The sequence below is a fragment of the Daucus carota genome, chromosome 8, assembly GCF_001625215.2.
Source record: "Daucus carota subsp. sativus chromosome 8, DH1 v3.0, whole genome shotgun sequence".
Classification (NCBI taxonomy): Eukaryota; Viridiplantae; Streptophyta; class Magnoliopsida; order Apiales; family Apiaceae; genus Daucus; species Daucus carota.
In genome coordinates, this window is record NC_030388.2 from 17,250,000 (window position 1) to 17,262,529 (window position 12,530).

Here is a 12,530-nt window from a genome sequence, read left to right on the forward strand (position 1 = left end):
AATTTGTTGAACGGCGTCGTTCCGGGGTTTTTGGGGAATATTTGGAGTTTGAAGCAGTTGAATTTGTCGTATAACCCGTTTTTACCGGGTCGGATCCCGCCGGAGTTCGGTAACTTGACGAACTTGGAGGTGTTGTGGTTGACTGGGTGTAATTTGATGGGTGAGATTCCTGACTCGCTGGGTCGACTCAGTAATTTAATTGATCTTGATTTGGCGATTAATAATTTAAGAGGCGCTGTTCCGAGTTCACTCACTGAGTTGACTCGGGTTGTTCAGATTGAGCTTTATAACAACTCTTTATCCGGTGAGTTACCGAGGTTTGGATGGGGGAATATGAAGGCGTTGAGGTTACTCGACGCTTCGATGAATGAGTTGACTGGGACGATTCCTGATGAGCTTTGTGAGTTGCCCCTCGAGTCTTTGAATTTGTATGAGAATGATTTGCAAGGCAGCGTGCCTGTAGGCATTGCGAAATCAGTTAATTTGTATGAATTGAGGTTGTTTGGGAACCGGTTTACGGGTGAATTGCCAAGAGATCTTGGCAAGAATTCACCAATGCTGTGGATGGATGTGTCAAATAATGAGTTTTCGGGGGAGCTTCCGGGGAGTTTGTGTGAAAAAGGCGTGTTTGAGGAGCTTTTAGTGATTTCTAATAAGTTTTCGGGGGAGATTCCGGTGGGGTTGGCGAAATGTAGGAGCTTGACTCGAGTTAGGCTTGGTTATAATAGGTTTTCCGGGGAAGTTCCGGAGGGATTTTGGGGATTACCTCATGTTTATTTTCTTGAGCTTGCGGGGAATTCGTTTTCTGGGGCTATTGCAAAAACGATAGCTGGGGCTTCAAATTTGTCGTCTTTGAGTATCTTCAAGAACAATTTTTCGGGTAGTTTGCCTGAAGAGATTGGGTTTTTGGAAAATTTGAAGGATTTTGCAGGGAGTAATAATTGGTTTAGTGGGTCGTTACCAGCAAGTATAGTGAATCTTGGACAACTGGAAAGACTTGATCTTCATAACAATGTGTTCTCTGGTAAGCTTCCAAGTGAAATCCATTCTTGGAAGAAGATGAATGAGCTGAATCTTGCAAATAATGATTTTTCGGGAAGGATCCCTGAGGAAATCGGGAGCTTATCTGGATTAAATTATCTTGATTTATCGGGGAATAAATTTTCAGGGGCAATACCGAGTGGATTGCAGAATTTGAAGCTAAATCAATTCAATTTATCAAGTAATCGGTTATCCGGAGATATTCCTGCATTATATGCCAAGAAAATGTACAGGAGCAGCTTCTTGGGAAACCCCAAACTTTGTGGAGAGATTGATGGTCTGTGTGATGGCAGAGCTCGAGCAAAAAACATTGGTTATCTTTGGATGATAAGGTCAATTTTTATTCTTGCTGGGTTGGTGCTTATTGTGGGAATTGCTTGGTTTTACTGGAGGTACATGAATTTCAAGAAGGTGAAAAGTGCCATTGATAAATCGAAGTGGACGTTAATGTCGTTTCATAAATTGGGATTCAGCGAATATGAAATCTTGGGTGCTCTCGATGAAGATAATGTGATTGGGACCGGTGCTTCTGGGAAAGTTTACAAGGTTGTTCTAAGTAATGGTGATGCAGTGGCTGTGAAAAAGCTTTGGGGGGGCTCAAAATTAGTTGATGAGAATGTAGATGTTGAGAAAGGTGCTCCTATTCATAATGATGGATTTGAGGCGGAGATTGAGACACTTGGGAAGATTAGACATAAGAATATTGTTAGGTTATGGTGTTGTTGTACGACAAGAGATTGCAAACTTTTGGTTTATGAGTACATGCCTAATGGCAGCTTGGGTGATTTGCTTCACAGTAACAAGAGTGGATTGCTGGACTGGCTAACGAGGTATAAAATTGCTATGGACGCTGCAGAGGGTCTTTCTTATTTGCATCACGATTGTGTTCCCCCAATTGTGCACAGAGATGTAAAATCCAACAATATCTTGTTAGATGAGGATTTTGGAGCTCGAGTTGCTGATTTTGGTTTGGCAAAGACAGTTGATGCAATTGGAAAGGGGAGCAACTCTATGTCTGTCATTGCCGGATCTTGTGGTTACATTGCACCAGGTTAGCAACGACTGTAATTTACATTCCCTTTTAATGTTATGCATTAGGCATTTCTATCTCTATGCTTGCAATATAGTTTACTTGGCTGCATTATATCATGAAAGCCTACTACGATTATTGGACTCTTAGTTTTATAGGAAGTAGATTAGAGCTGCCGCTGCCAACGTAATATCTGGTTTTTCCATATACAACACTAATTCTTTGTTGCCTAGATTCACATAGCACAAGTTACTATATCTTTAATTGGTTGAAATAGTTAGAACCTCCAGTTTGTCTGCCTGCCAAATTCAAAAGTATCATTTGCTTTCAGTAGATTTCTCTTTGAGGTATTACAAAAGCTTTAATAAATCATCTCTTCTAATTACTGCAGAGTATGCCTACACACTCCGGGTGAATGAAAAGAGTGATACATACAGCTTCGGTGTTGTTATTCTTGAGTTGGTCACGGGAAGACTGCCAGTTGATCCTGAGTTTGGAGAGAAGGATTTGGTCAAGTGGGTCTGCACAACTCTGGATCAGAAAGGCATAGACCATGTACTCGACCCAAAACTAGATTCATGTTTCAAGGAAGAAATATGCAAACTCCTCAATGTCGGTCTTCTCTGCACTAGTCCGCTACCTATTAACCGTCCTTCTATGAGAAGAGTCGTAAAACTGTTGCAAGAAATAGGTGGCTTCGAAGGCCAAATGAAAAGTGTTAACAAGGACGGGAAGTTGACGCCATATTATTATGAAGATGCCTCGGATCAGGGAAGTGTAGCCTAATATGTCCTGGATATGTGGTTTTTTCTTCTGCAGCATGATACTACAAGAGGAAATTGGCAGGTACACAGACTCTGCAGTCTGCCCTTCCGTCCATCCGCTCCCTGCCTAATTTTTTCCTCAACACGGTGCAGCCAGCTTCTGCAGAGTTACAATGGACTGGTATAAGTTCTGGAAATATAGATTTGAGATCTCACTAATAGTAACCAATGGTGTATGTATGCTTGTTTGTAGATTCTGTGTGTATTAAATTGCCAGGTTTCCCCCAATGAGGTCAAGTTTTTGGCTCACTGATTAAAGTGGCCACCCCTTAGTATATTTGTTAGGACCCCTTACTTTTGAATTTGTATTAGCATCACCTTTTTTTTATGAATCAAAACTCAAAAGAGCAAAAAGGGCTTCCTCTATTATCAAGTTATAAAAGTTAGTGCTACCTTAATTTATCTGATAATGTGCTCAATGTGCTCTGCTGCATCTTTTGGTGGTGTATTTAAATGGTAGGTGTTTTATGGCCCAGTCTCATTTATATGCTCAAAGGACTTCTGAACTACGATAATAATACACTTGTGCACTATTTGAAATACAGATTTTGCAGAGCCTGTAAGCAGTCTGACCAAAAGATGATAAACATATATCTCTTGGTCTCTCCCTGTTCTCAACTCATGCAGTTGTTTATACAGCCTTGTATGGTTATTTATTTATTTTCTATCTGTTTTTTTCCTCAAAGTGTACAATTTAGCTGCACATTGTACGTGGTCACATTCAGAGAAATGCCAAAGCACTGCAGAGTGCAGACTAATTCATTTCAGACTATTATACATGCTTGTGCCATTTTTTGAAAACAATCTCTCATCCTTCCTGCCTCCTTTTCTTCTCGAAGAGCGGCCTTGAATTCACTGAGAGAGACTTATTTATGTAGAAGAATTCGTATGATCAATAATATTCATGTAATGACATATATTAGTAATGATAATATTAATATATTTACAAATAAATTTTAGTAAGATGAGCTAAAATTTTAGAAGGAACTTAAATCTATACTATTATATACTTATATATAATAAGCGTAAGGGAGATAATTTGGTCATATGGTCCTCTGGTCCAAAAGCTTATCATCCGTTGGATCTTATATTGAATAAATAAGCACCGTTAGATTGGAAAATTAACTTCTGTTCTACAAGGCAACTGATATCACCTTGCATATTTATAATTCCTTTTCTGAATCCAAAACAAATTCTGTCTTTCACGTGTATATGATTTTTTTAGTCCCAAATAAATATTTCATACCAGTTTTATTCGTAGAATCATATATATCTCACCGTCACAATTTTTTTATAATATATTTTAAAATTAATAAGCCGGATTTATGTGATTAGCAAATACAAAATTTTTTTCTTAATCCAAAATAGATTCTACCTTCTTATTGCATGTTTATGATTCCTTTTCTTAATTCAAAAACAAATTATGTTTATCAATTTTAATTTAGAACCATATAAATTTTTTGAAAAATATTTAAATCACATTATATATATTTTTTATTTTTTTTAACCTAGGAACCCGCAACCGCTACCCTTCGGATCACGCAATAGCGTTAATCCACCCTTTGGGAGTCGAACCTGTGACCAAGAGGATACATGTCCTCTCTTTAACCAGCTAAACCAACCCTTACGGGCTATTTAAATCACACTATAATAATTCTAATATAAAATACATTTATAAATATAATATAATAAGAGTTGGCAATAACGTATTCCACTCAAAATATATTAAAATTTGATAGAAAGAATTTAATACTTGGCAGGGTACATACGAGAAAAGGAATGGCTTCATTACAATAGTTTATTTGAAGCCATTAATGGCTGTGATGATGTATTTACCACAGTTCTAACTTACAAACAAATTATAATTTCGAATTTTATTTTATTGAAAATTTTAATTTATTATTTATAAATTAAATTTCTCCACACCATTTAAAATATATTTAAGAAATTTATAAATAATTAAAAAGCTCCCGTGCCTTGCACGGGCTATAAACTAGTACTATTAAAGTCGAAACATTAAAAGTTTGGTCGGTCGGTCGGTACTTGGGCTAATTATGGGCCTATCTATACAAACAATTATTCTTTTTAACCCAAACATGTTATCTTTTTTATATTTTCTAACTAAAACCACTCAATCTTCTAAATTAACATTGAGCAACATATCAATTACCTTCTCTAACTAAAACATATCATCTTTTTAGATTTTCTAACTAAAACGCTCATCTTCTAAAATAATACGGGCAGCATAATATAAAAAGATAACATTATTATATATAATTATAAATAAAATAATCGATGATATTTTTCAACTAAAATTAAAATTATTTTTAAATACTCTAATGACCATCATACCGAAACATTAAAAGTTTGGCCGATCGGTCGATATGTGAGTCGAGATACGAGTCTATTTATATAACCAATTATTCTTTTTAACTGAAATATATTATCTTTTTATATTTTTTAACTAAAAAAACTCAATTTTCTAAAATAACATCGAGCAATATAGTAATTAATTTTTTAACTAAAACATATTATAAAATTAATTAAATTTATAATATATACTATAAAATAACAAATATATTAACCGCCCGTGTATTGCACGGGTTATAAGCTAGTATAAAATAAATAAGAAAAACTATAAGAGTGGCGGTTCTTAAGCCTGCCCGGTGCTGTCATAAGAATGTTTCTATCAATATATAAATATTGAAAAAACCATACCTCACGGACAGTTGTCAAAAGCGGAAATCGAACTTAGTCGGTGAAGACACCGTCCAACGATTAATCGGATAATCGGAGATTAATCAGAGTGATTAACTGGATTATTAATTGTAATTAATTTAATATTATTTTTATCGGAGTGACTTTTTTCGATTAATTCTGTCTTTTGACCGATTAATCTTTTATTTGACCAATTTTGAGGGAAAACGATTTTCTACCGATTAACGCTTAATCGAGACGGTGACCGACAGAATAACGATTAATCGGCGATTAATCGGGATTAATCCAGTAAATGAAATAATACAACCACAAAATCTGGATATGAGAATAATCAGAATCAATAATTTTTTTCATATGGTCCAAAAGCCTAATCTATACTAAGAAACAAAAGAAGGAACGAGCTAATTAATGTGAAAGTGATCTGTATTGAATTGTCATTTGAGCAACTTTAGCAGGCCCTCTTGGCCACACACAGTGTTACGTTATGAATTTGTTTCCCAGTTGGAAAAAGACATTATATAGTGCTGATATTGGTCCCAGATCCTAGCAGTTTATATATAATGTCAACTTTGATTTTAAAATAATTTAATTTTCTTCTCTTTTAAAAAGAATAATTTTAAAAAAGATATAGGTCACAAATCATTTATTAATGATAGTTTTAATGGTGGCCACTTTATAACTGTGGCCTGAAACTTTATCTGGGTTTTGGGGCCAGCTGACAAGATTCGTACTTGTAAAAATGTCTTATGGCCCATGAGATGAGCCCAAACTGAACAGTTGTTTGTGTATATATAGGCCCATGTAATTAGTAGTGCTGGCCTACCTGGTACTTGGTTGATGATGTACTAGGGTGATCACGGTCTGGTTTAAACCGCAAAATCCGCATAAACCAATCCGATATTAATCCGATCCAAACCGAAACCGAAATGAGGTTTACGGTTTCGGTTCGACTAATTTAAAAAACCGCAGTTTGTGGGTTGGTTTCAGTTTTATATTAAACCAACCCGTTATAAAACCGAACCGCATATATATATATACATTTTGTAATGTTCTACATGCGAAACTTATATGATGTTCAAGATTTTAAAGTGAAATAATGATTTTGTACAACATGATGTGCAAAACTATACGTTTTGCAATGTTTTTATGCAATATTTCACTTACAGAACATAAGTGGTCTCCACGGTCTCCGATAAAAGTGGTCTCCATAGAACTTTACTATATATATATATATATATATATATATATATATATATATATATATATATATATATATATATATATATATATATATATATATATATATATATATATATTATATACAAAATATTAGTTTTACATAAATATATTAATTTTTTAATTTATACTTGCTAAGTTGTTTACTTGCTTACCTTATCAATACCAACTACAAGTCATATCAATTCAGTAATCCACAACTTCGGTTCAACTTTATGCATTTTATTAGACTAAAATTTGTATTTTAATTTAACTATGTGAAATTATGTAAATTGAGACAAAATGATCCTCTATTTTCTAGTATTATTCATGAATTCTCATTTATGATTATAAGCCTTCGTCATAAACCGATCAATCCGCTTAACCGAACCATTAAAAACCGCACCGCTTGGTCCGGGTTAATTGGTTTGCGGGTCGCGGATTGGTTTGAGAATTTAAAATACCGCTAATATATGGTTCGGTTCCGGTTCTACCTCCAACCCGAACCAAACCGGACCGCGATCACCCCTATGATGTACAGGAGACTGTACTCTCAATTATATATCTCCAACAAATATAATAATGGGAAAATTAAATTACAGGTCCCTGGACTATTGACGTTTTATTGTTTAGGTTCTTCAATTAAAGATTTCGTATTTCAGGTAACTTAACTTTTCCATTTTCTGATTTAAGTCTTTTCGTCAAAAAAATTCTAATGGTGTTACCTAGGGTTCTTAAGTTTCATATAGATCAAAGCAATTTTGAAGGTGTTGGTGATATTCAAACTCAAAGTTCAAGTAGTCAAATTGAAGTTTGAATCATTAGCGACACTCATATAACAACAATTTTCACAAACTAGATTTAATTTAAACAAACCCCAAATTGGACCATAAATATAGGGTTCTTTAGCGAATTTAGGGACCTAAATTTATAAAATTTTGAATTGAACATAGTTTGTGAAAATTGGTATCATACGAGTGTCGCTAGTTAATTTGACTACTTGAACTTTGAATTTGGATATCACTAACACCTTCAAAATTGCTTTGATCTGTATGAAATTCAAGAACCCTAGTTAACACCGTTAAAATCTTTTTAACGGAAGGATTTAGATCAGAAAACAGAAAAGTTAAATGACTTGAAATACAAAATTTTTTAGTTCAAGGACCTAAACAATAAAACGTTAATAGTTCAGGGACCTATAATTTAATTTTCCGATTCACAAAATATAGAGTCAGTTGCCTTTGAATATTTGGGTTGCTTACATATCAGCAACCAAGAGACCCATTCGACTTTCTCTTGGAAGATTTAGATCGAGAGTTAATTCCTAAAGACAACTTGAGTAGGATCCGCATACACTGCATGCATATATAGGTCTTATTTTACAGAATTTTGGTGATATTTAACAATGAATCAGTAGCGCAAACATGCATGCAACAGATAACTTAAGAAGCTAGTCTTGATCTTGCAAGCTAACAATCAATACATGAAAGTATCACATTTTTAGTTCTTCAAATGAAGAACCAGCTTGTCCAAATTATTAGAAGATGATCCATCTGAAGCACAGGCCTTTTCTGCCATTCCCTTCCATTCCAAAGCCTTGTTTCTCATTTTCTTACCTTCCACTCCATCCATCAGTAGCCTAACCAGCTTCTCCACATCATCTCTAGTACAATCATTCCGAATCTCCATTCCGCACTCCCAGTCACACATGTACTTGCAGTTTATTGTTTGATCTCCGAAGAAGGGCCAACAGAGCATCGGCACTCCAGCTGATATGCTCTCTATGGTTGAGTTCCATCCTCCATGTGTCAAGAACCCTCCCACTGCCGCGTGGTTGAGGACGTCCTCTTGGGGACACCAGCCCGAAATAAGTCCTCTGTTCTTGATTGCCTCCAAAAATTCAACTCCCAAAGTAACTGTGGATTCACCCATGATCAAATCTGGCCTAATTATCCATATGAAGCTGCAGTTGCTGTTAGCAAGCCCCCAACCAAACTCCATAAGCTGCTCTGCAGACATGACTGTTATGCTTCCAAAGTTCACGTAAACGACAGAATCAGCTTCTTTTGAGTCCAGCCATTCAAGGCATTTGGTTTCCTCTTTCCAAAGACTGTATCCGATGCTCTTGAGACGCTCTGTTTGATCTGATGGTATTTGGTTGAGGAGCATCTGTTGAGGGCCTATTGCGTATACAGTGGTGAACATCGATGAGATGGCATTTACAAGTTCTTCTTCCAAATCATCGAAGGTATGAAGTACATTAGCGGTACCATTCGTCGCTCTCTGAGTAGAATTCACTATGAAATTGAACACAAAATCATTTGGATCTGTAATTCTGATATGGCTTGGGAGATCGCCCAAACGGATTTCTGGGATTCCCGGTATCCAGTCAATGATGGTGTCCAAATACCCGTTTGTTAAATAGCTCGCATCTGCAGCATAACGTACATGCAGATTTTCGTTAATTGTTACTCCATCGGTCAAATGAGAAATATATGTATATGGAGGGGCACAGAGGTTAAAAAATGTATAATTTAGTGAAGAAAAGTAAGAAAAGTGGATAAAGTAGTGAGACCAATTAATATAAAATGTATAAAGTAGGTGTAGGTACAAAGTAGTAAGTGTAGTTAAATTTTTATTACAAAATTTACTATTTTCGGAACGTATACAACTGAGTGAAACGTCCCAAAAGTAAAACTGTATAGAAATAAATGAGACGGAGGGAGTGTGGAATATTAGAAATTATACCTTTTAATGGGATAATACCTCGTTCAAGGGCATTTTTGAACTGATAAAATCCCATGAATCCACAGGCAGAGATTGTCCACATCAAAACGATAGGAATTCCTAGTGACTGTGCCGCATCAGCTGTAAATGGCATGAAACCGTCGGACAGGATAGAAGTGACCTGATGAGTTCCAGCATTGAGCTTTGCTAGAAGGTTCTGAAATGCAGGCAACATGTCGTTCTCTATGATGGCCCGACAGAGTTCAGGTATGTCTTGGGTGGCGTCAGCATCGGATGGAGGCAGGCCGTCAGGGATGGCCTCAAATCTGAAACTAGGCAGGCTTTCAATATTCTCAAGACCTCCTGATTTAAGGAAGCGTTTGTGATTGAACTCTGTGTTCACAAATGTAATTGAAAGGCCTTTGCTGTTAAGGAGTTTGGCCATCTTTAACATTGCCTTAATGTGGCCTTGAGCAGGGTAAGGTATGCAAACTACATGACCCTGCTTCTCCCCTGCTTTTGTCGATGAATCCATGCCTCTTCAGTTAAGTTTCTGCGCGATACTAATTAAAACAGTAACGGCCATTTCAAGCTTATATGTCAACACTTTTAAGTATTAGTGAAGAACATTAGAGTATGGCAAGTGAGGATAGTTGTAACTTAAACAATACAGATTGAAGTTGAAGAAGAGTACCTTGTTTTGTTGAATAGATTTCTACGTGTCACGATCACAGTCTAAACACTAAAATCTATAAATTTGATATACTTTAATTGATATAGTTGCTGTGAATGGAGGAGTGCATAACCCCGGTTAGCACAATAAAAAAAAAACCGTTTTATAATGGGCAGGGGTGCTTCACAATCATATATGCATTGACTATATTAAATTTACGTATAGCAAATAGCCAAATATCAATGGGGAAACTTCCGTTCGGCCAATATTACAATTAAGATATTCATCTGGATTTTTCTATTTGTATTGTTTGTGCTCCTCGTATTTGAATTTTATATAAATAATAACAAAAATAAAAATGAGTGCATAATTATCAATCTTCTCAAATTTAAAAATTGAAAATATAAACAATTAATTTGGGACAAAGAAATAGTGGAAATTATAAGTAAAAAAAGTAATATCAAGATGACAAGAACAGATTAAGCACATATAGGGGCATTAGCAGGCACAAAATGATAAATAATTACTGTAGTTGAAGTTAAAGAATATTACTATATTAGTATAAACTTTACATACCAGTCATTGATGTCATGAACCTAATCATGTCTAGTTATAAATCGTAGTAGTTGAGTGTAATCGCACACCTCGATCTTTCGCTATACGTAGCATAAATTAAACCCATGCGCTTCATGCTGCGGTAATAAAATAAATTAGATTTTTAAATTAGAAGAAACAGTCGATTAGAATATGTCCGCCGGATAAAAATATATAAGAAAAAGTTTTAAAATAATTTTTCTAGCTCCTGATAGAAGAAGAAATCTCTAGTTTGCGGAGCCGGCACTGCCAGGGTGCGAGTTCTTTGGTGATTGAAGAAAAGAGCTCAGTTGAACGCAGTAGTTTTAACAAAAATGAAAAATTAATAGGTGCGTCAAAAATTATTCTTAATTTTTTTGAAAAAAGAATTCTAATTAACATGTTTGATTAGTTATATTCATATTACTAATAATGAAGCTCCTATATACCTATAAATATAATTCATCTAATCATCTCAATAAAATCAATCATTCGGTCGCTATGTTATTTTTTAAGAAATTTGTGACAAGATTTTACCTATGTAGCATTACTGAATAAAAATTTCTAAATAAGATTTTACAGGTAGCTTAGCTATGAGAAACAATCCGTCTTCTTCATGTTCTCTCTGTATCTTGATACCTCTACTGTTTTGTAGATAAACATGATAATGCAATGTTTGTATGTTGGGAAAATGTGGGTTTAAGCCCCATATTGTTGTGTCGATTTTGAGTCACATTATTTGAGTGAGCAACTGAGCATTGAAATGTGTTATCCTCCGAGAGATCTTTTCGAAGCACTTCGAATCACTCAAAATAACTAAGAGATTAATGAGATGTAAGTATCCAAAGTGGGTCTCTTAGAAGTGGAAAATGTTGTTTGGAACTCATATTCCACGTTGAAAAGGGGATGAGCCCTTCTTGCCTTTATATAGTAGAACACTCATGTGGTGTTTACTTGTTTTTAATACTAGCTTATAACCCGTGCAATACACGGGCGGTTATAGTATTTGTTATTTTATTGTATGTAGTTTAAATTTAATTATTTTTATTGTAAAAATAGAATTATGATAGAATAATGTGGTTAAATAAATTTTTAGGTTGAACATATATTTTGATGAGAATATTAAATATATTTGTTTACATGTTATAATTTAAAGAGATGTATAAACCCATACATAAATCAACCAATCAATCTTATAATATTTCGTTATTAATAATTAATAATATAGTATATATAACATAATATAAGTTAAAGAGTTTCAATTTTTATCAAATCCGATTATATCTTCCAAATCGTCTACACTAACAATCCACCCTTCCCCTCCAAAAGGGGATTATAATAAATAACCAAATATAATAATTGGATTAAAGATCAAGTTGGTAATTTTTCTTACATCTCCCACTCTCGGAGCCCAGGTATCATAGACACCACCAAAATAATAAAGTTTTACAATAAAGACTAAAAATTTGATTATCCTAAAAACATCATGGCATGCTCAATTATATCTTAACCTAGTTATGTTAAGCTCTTTAACCATTATTGTAGCTCACCATATGTATTCTATGGCGCCTTATTCATATCTAGCTGCTTATTATGGTACACAACTGTCATTGTTCACACATCATATGTGAATTGGTAGACTTCTCATAGTTGACGCTGCTGCGCATGCAGTCATTTTTATGGTAAGAGACTATGATTTTACTACTCGATATAATGATCTATTAGATCA

The 12,530-nt window shown here is 34.8% G+C and overlaps 2 protein-coding genes across 2 annotated transcripts in view; one reads left to right on the top strand and one right to left on the bottom strand.

Moving 5' to 3' along the window:
• The window catches only part of LOC108192578 (receptor-like protein kinase HSL1), a 4,078-nt gene extending 814 nt beyond the window's left edge, over positions 1–3,264 (top strand). The window contains exons 1-2 of the mRNA XM_017372736.2: positions 1–2,092; positions 2,463–3,264. The exon at positions 1–2,092 is cut by the window's left edge and continues 814 nt beyond it. Of these exons, the coding sequence (XP_017228225.1) occupies positions 1–2,092; positions 2,463–2,857 (2,487 nt within the window). The 3' untranslated portion in view covers positions 2,858–3,264. The remainder of the gene's footprint in view (positions 2,093–2,462) is intronic.
• A 4,735-nt stretch (positions 3,265–7,999) lies between these two features.
• On the bottom strand, positions 8,000–10,344 carry LOC108198970 (7-deoxyloganetin glucosyltransferase-like). Its single transcript, XM_017366743.2, has 3 exons — positions 10,250–10,344; positions 9,577–10,108; positions 8,000–9,260 (listed from the first exon to the last, which is right to left on the bottom strand). Exons 2-3 carry the CDS (start codon positions 10,088–10,090, stop codon positions 8,329–8,331), a joined length of 1,446 nt encoding a protein of 481 aa, XP_017222232.1. The 5' UTR covers positions 10,091–10,108; positions 10,250–10,344; the 3' UTR covers positions 8,000–8,328.
• Positions 10,345–12,530: the final 2,186 nt, after the last annotated feature.

Excerpts from the sequence above, each read along its gene's own strand:
- LOC108198970 (XM_017366743.2), bottom strand. The coding sequence starts at position 10,090 with ATGGATTCATCGACAAAAGCAGGGGAGAAGCAGGGTCATGTAGTTTGC. Across the intron at positions 9,261-9,576 it reads AGGTATTATCCCATTAAAAG|ATGCGAGCTATTTAACAAAC; the intron begins GTATAATTTCTA and ends GTTATGCTGCAG.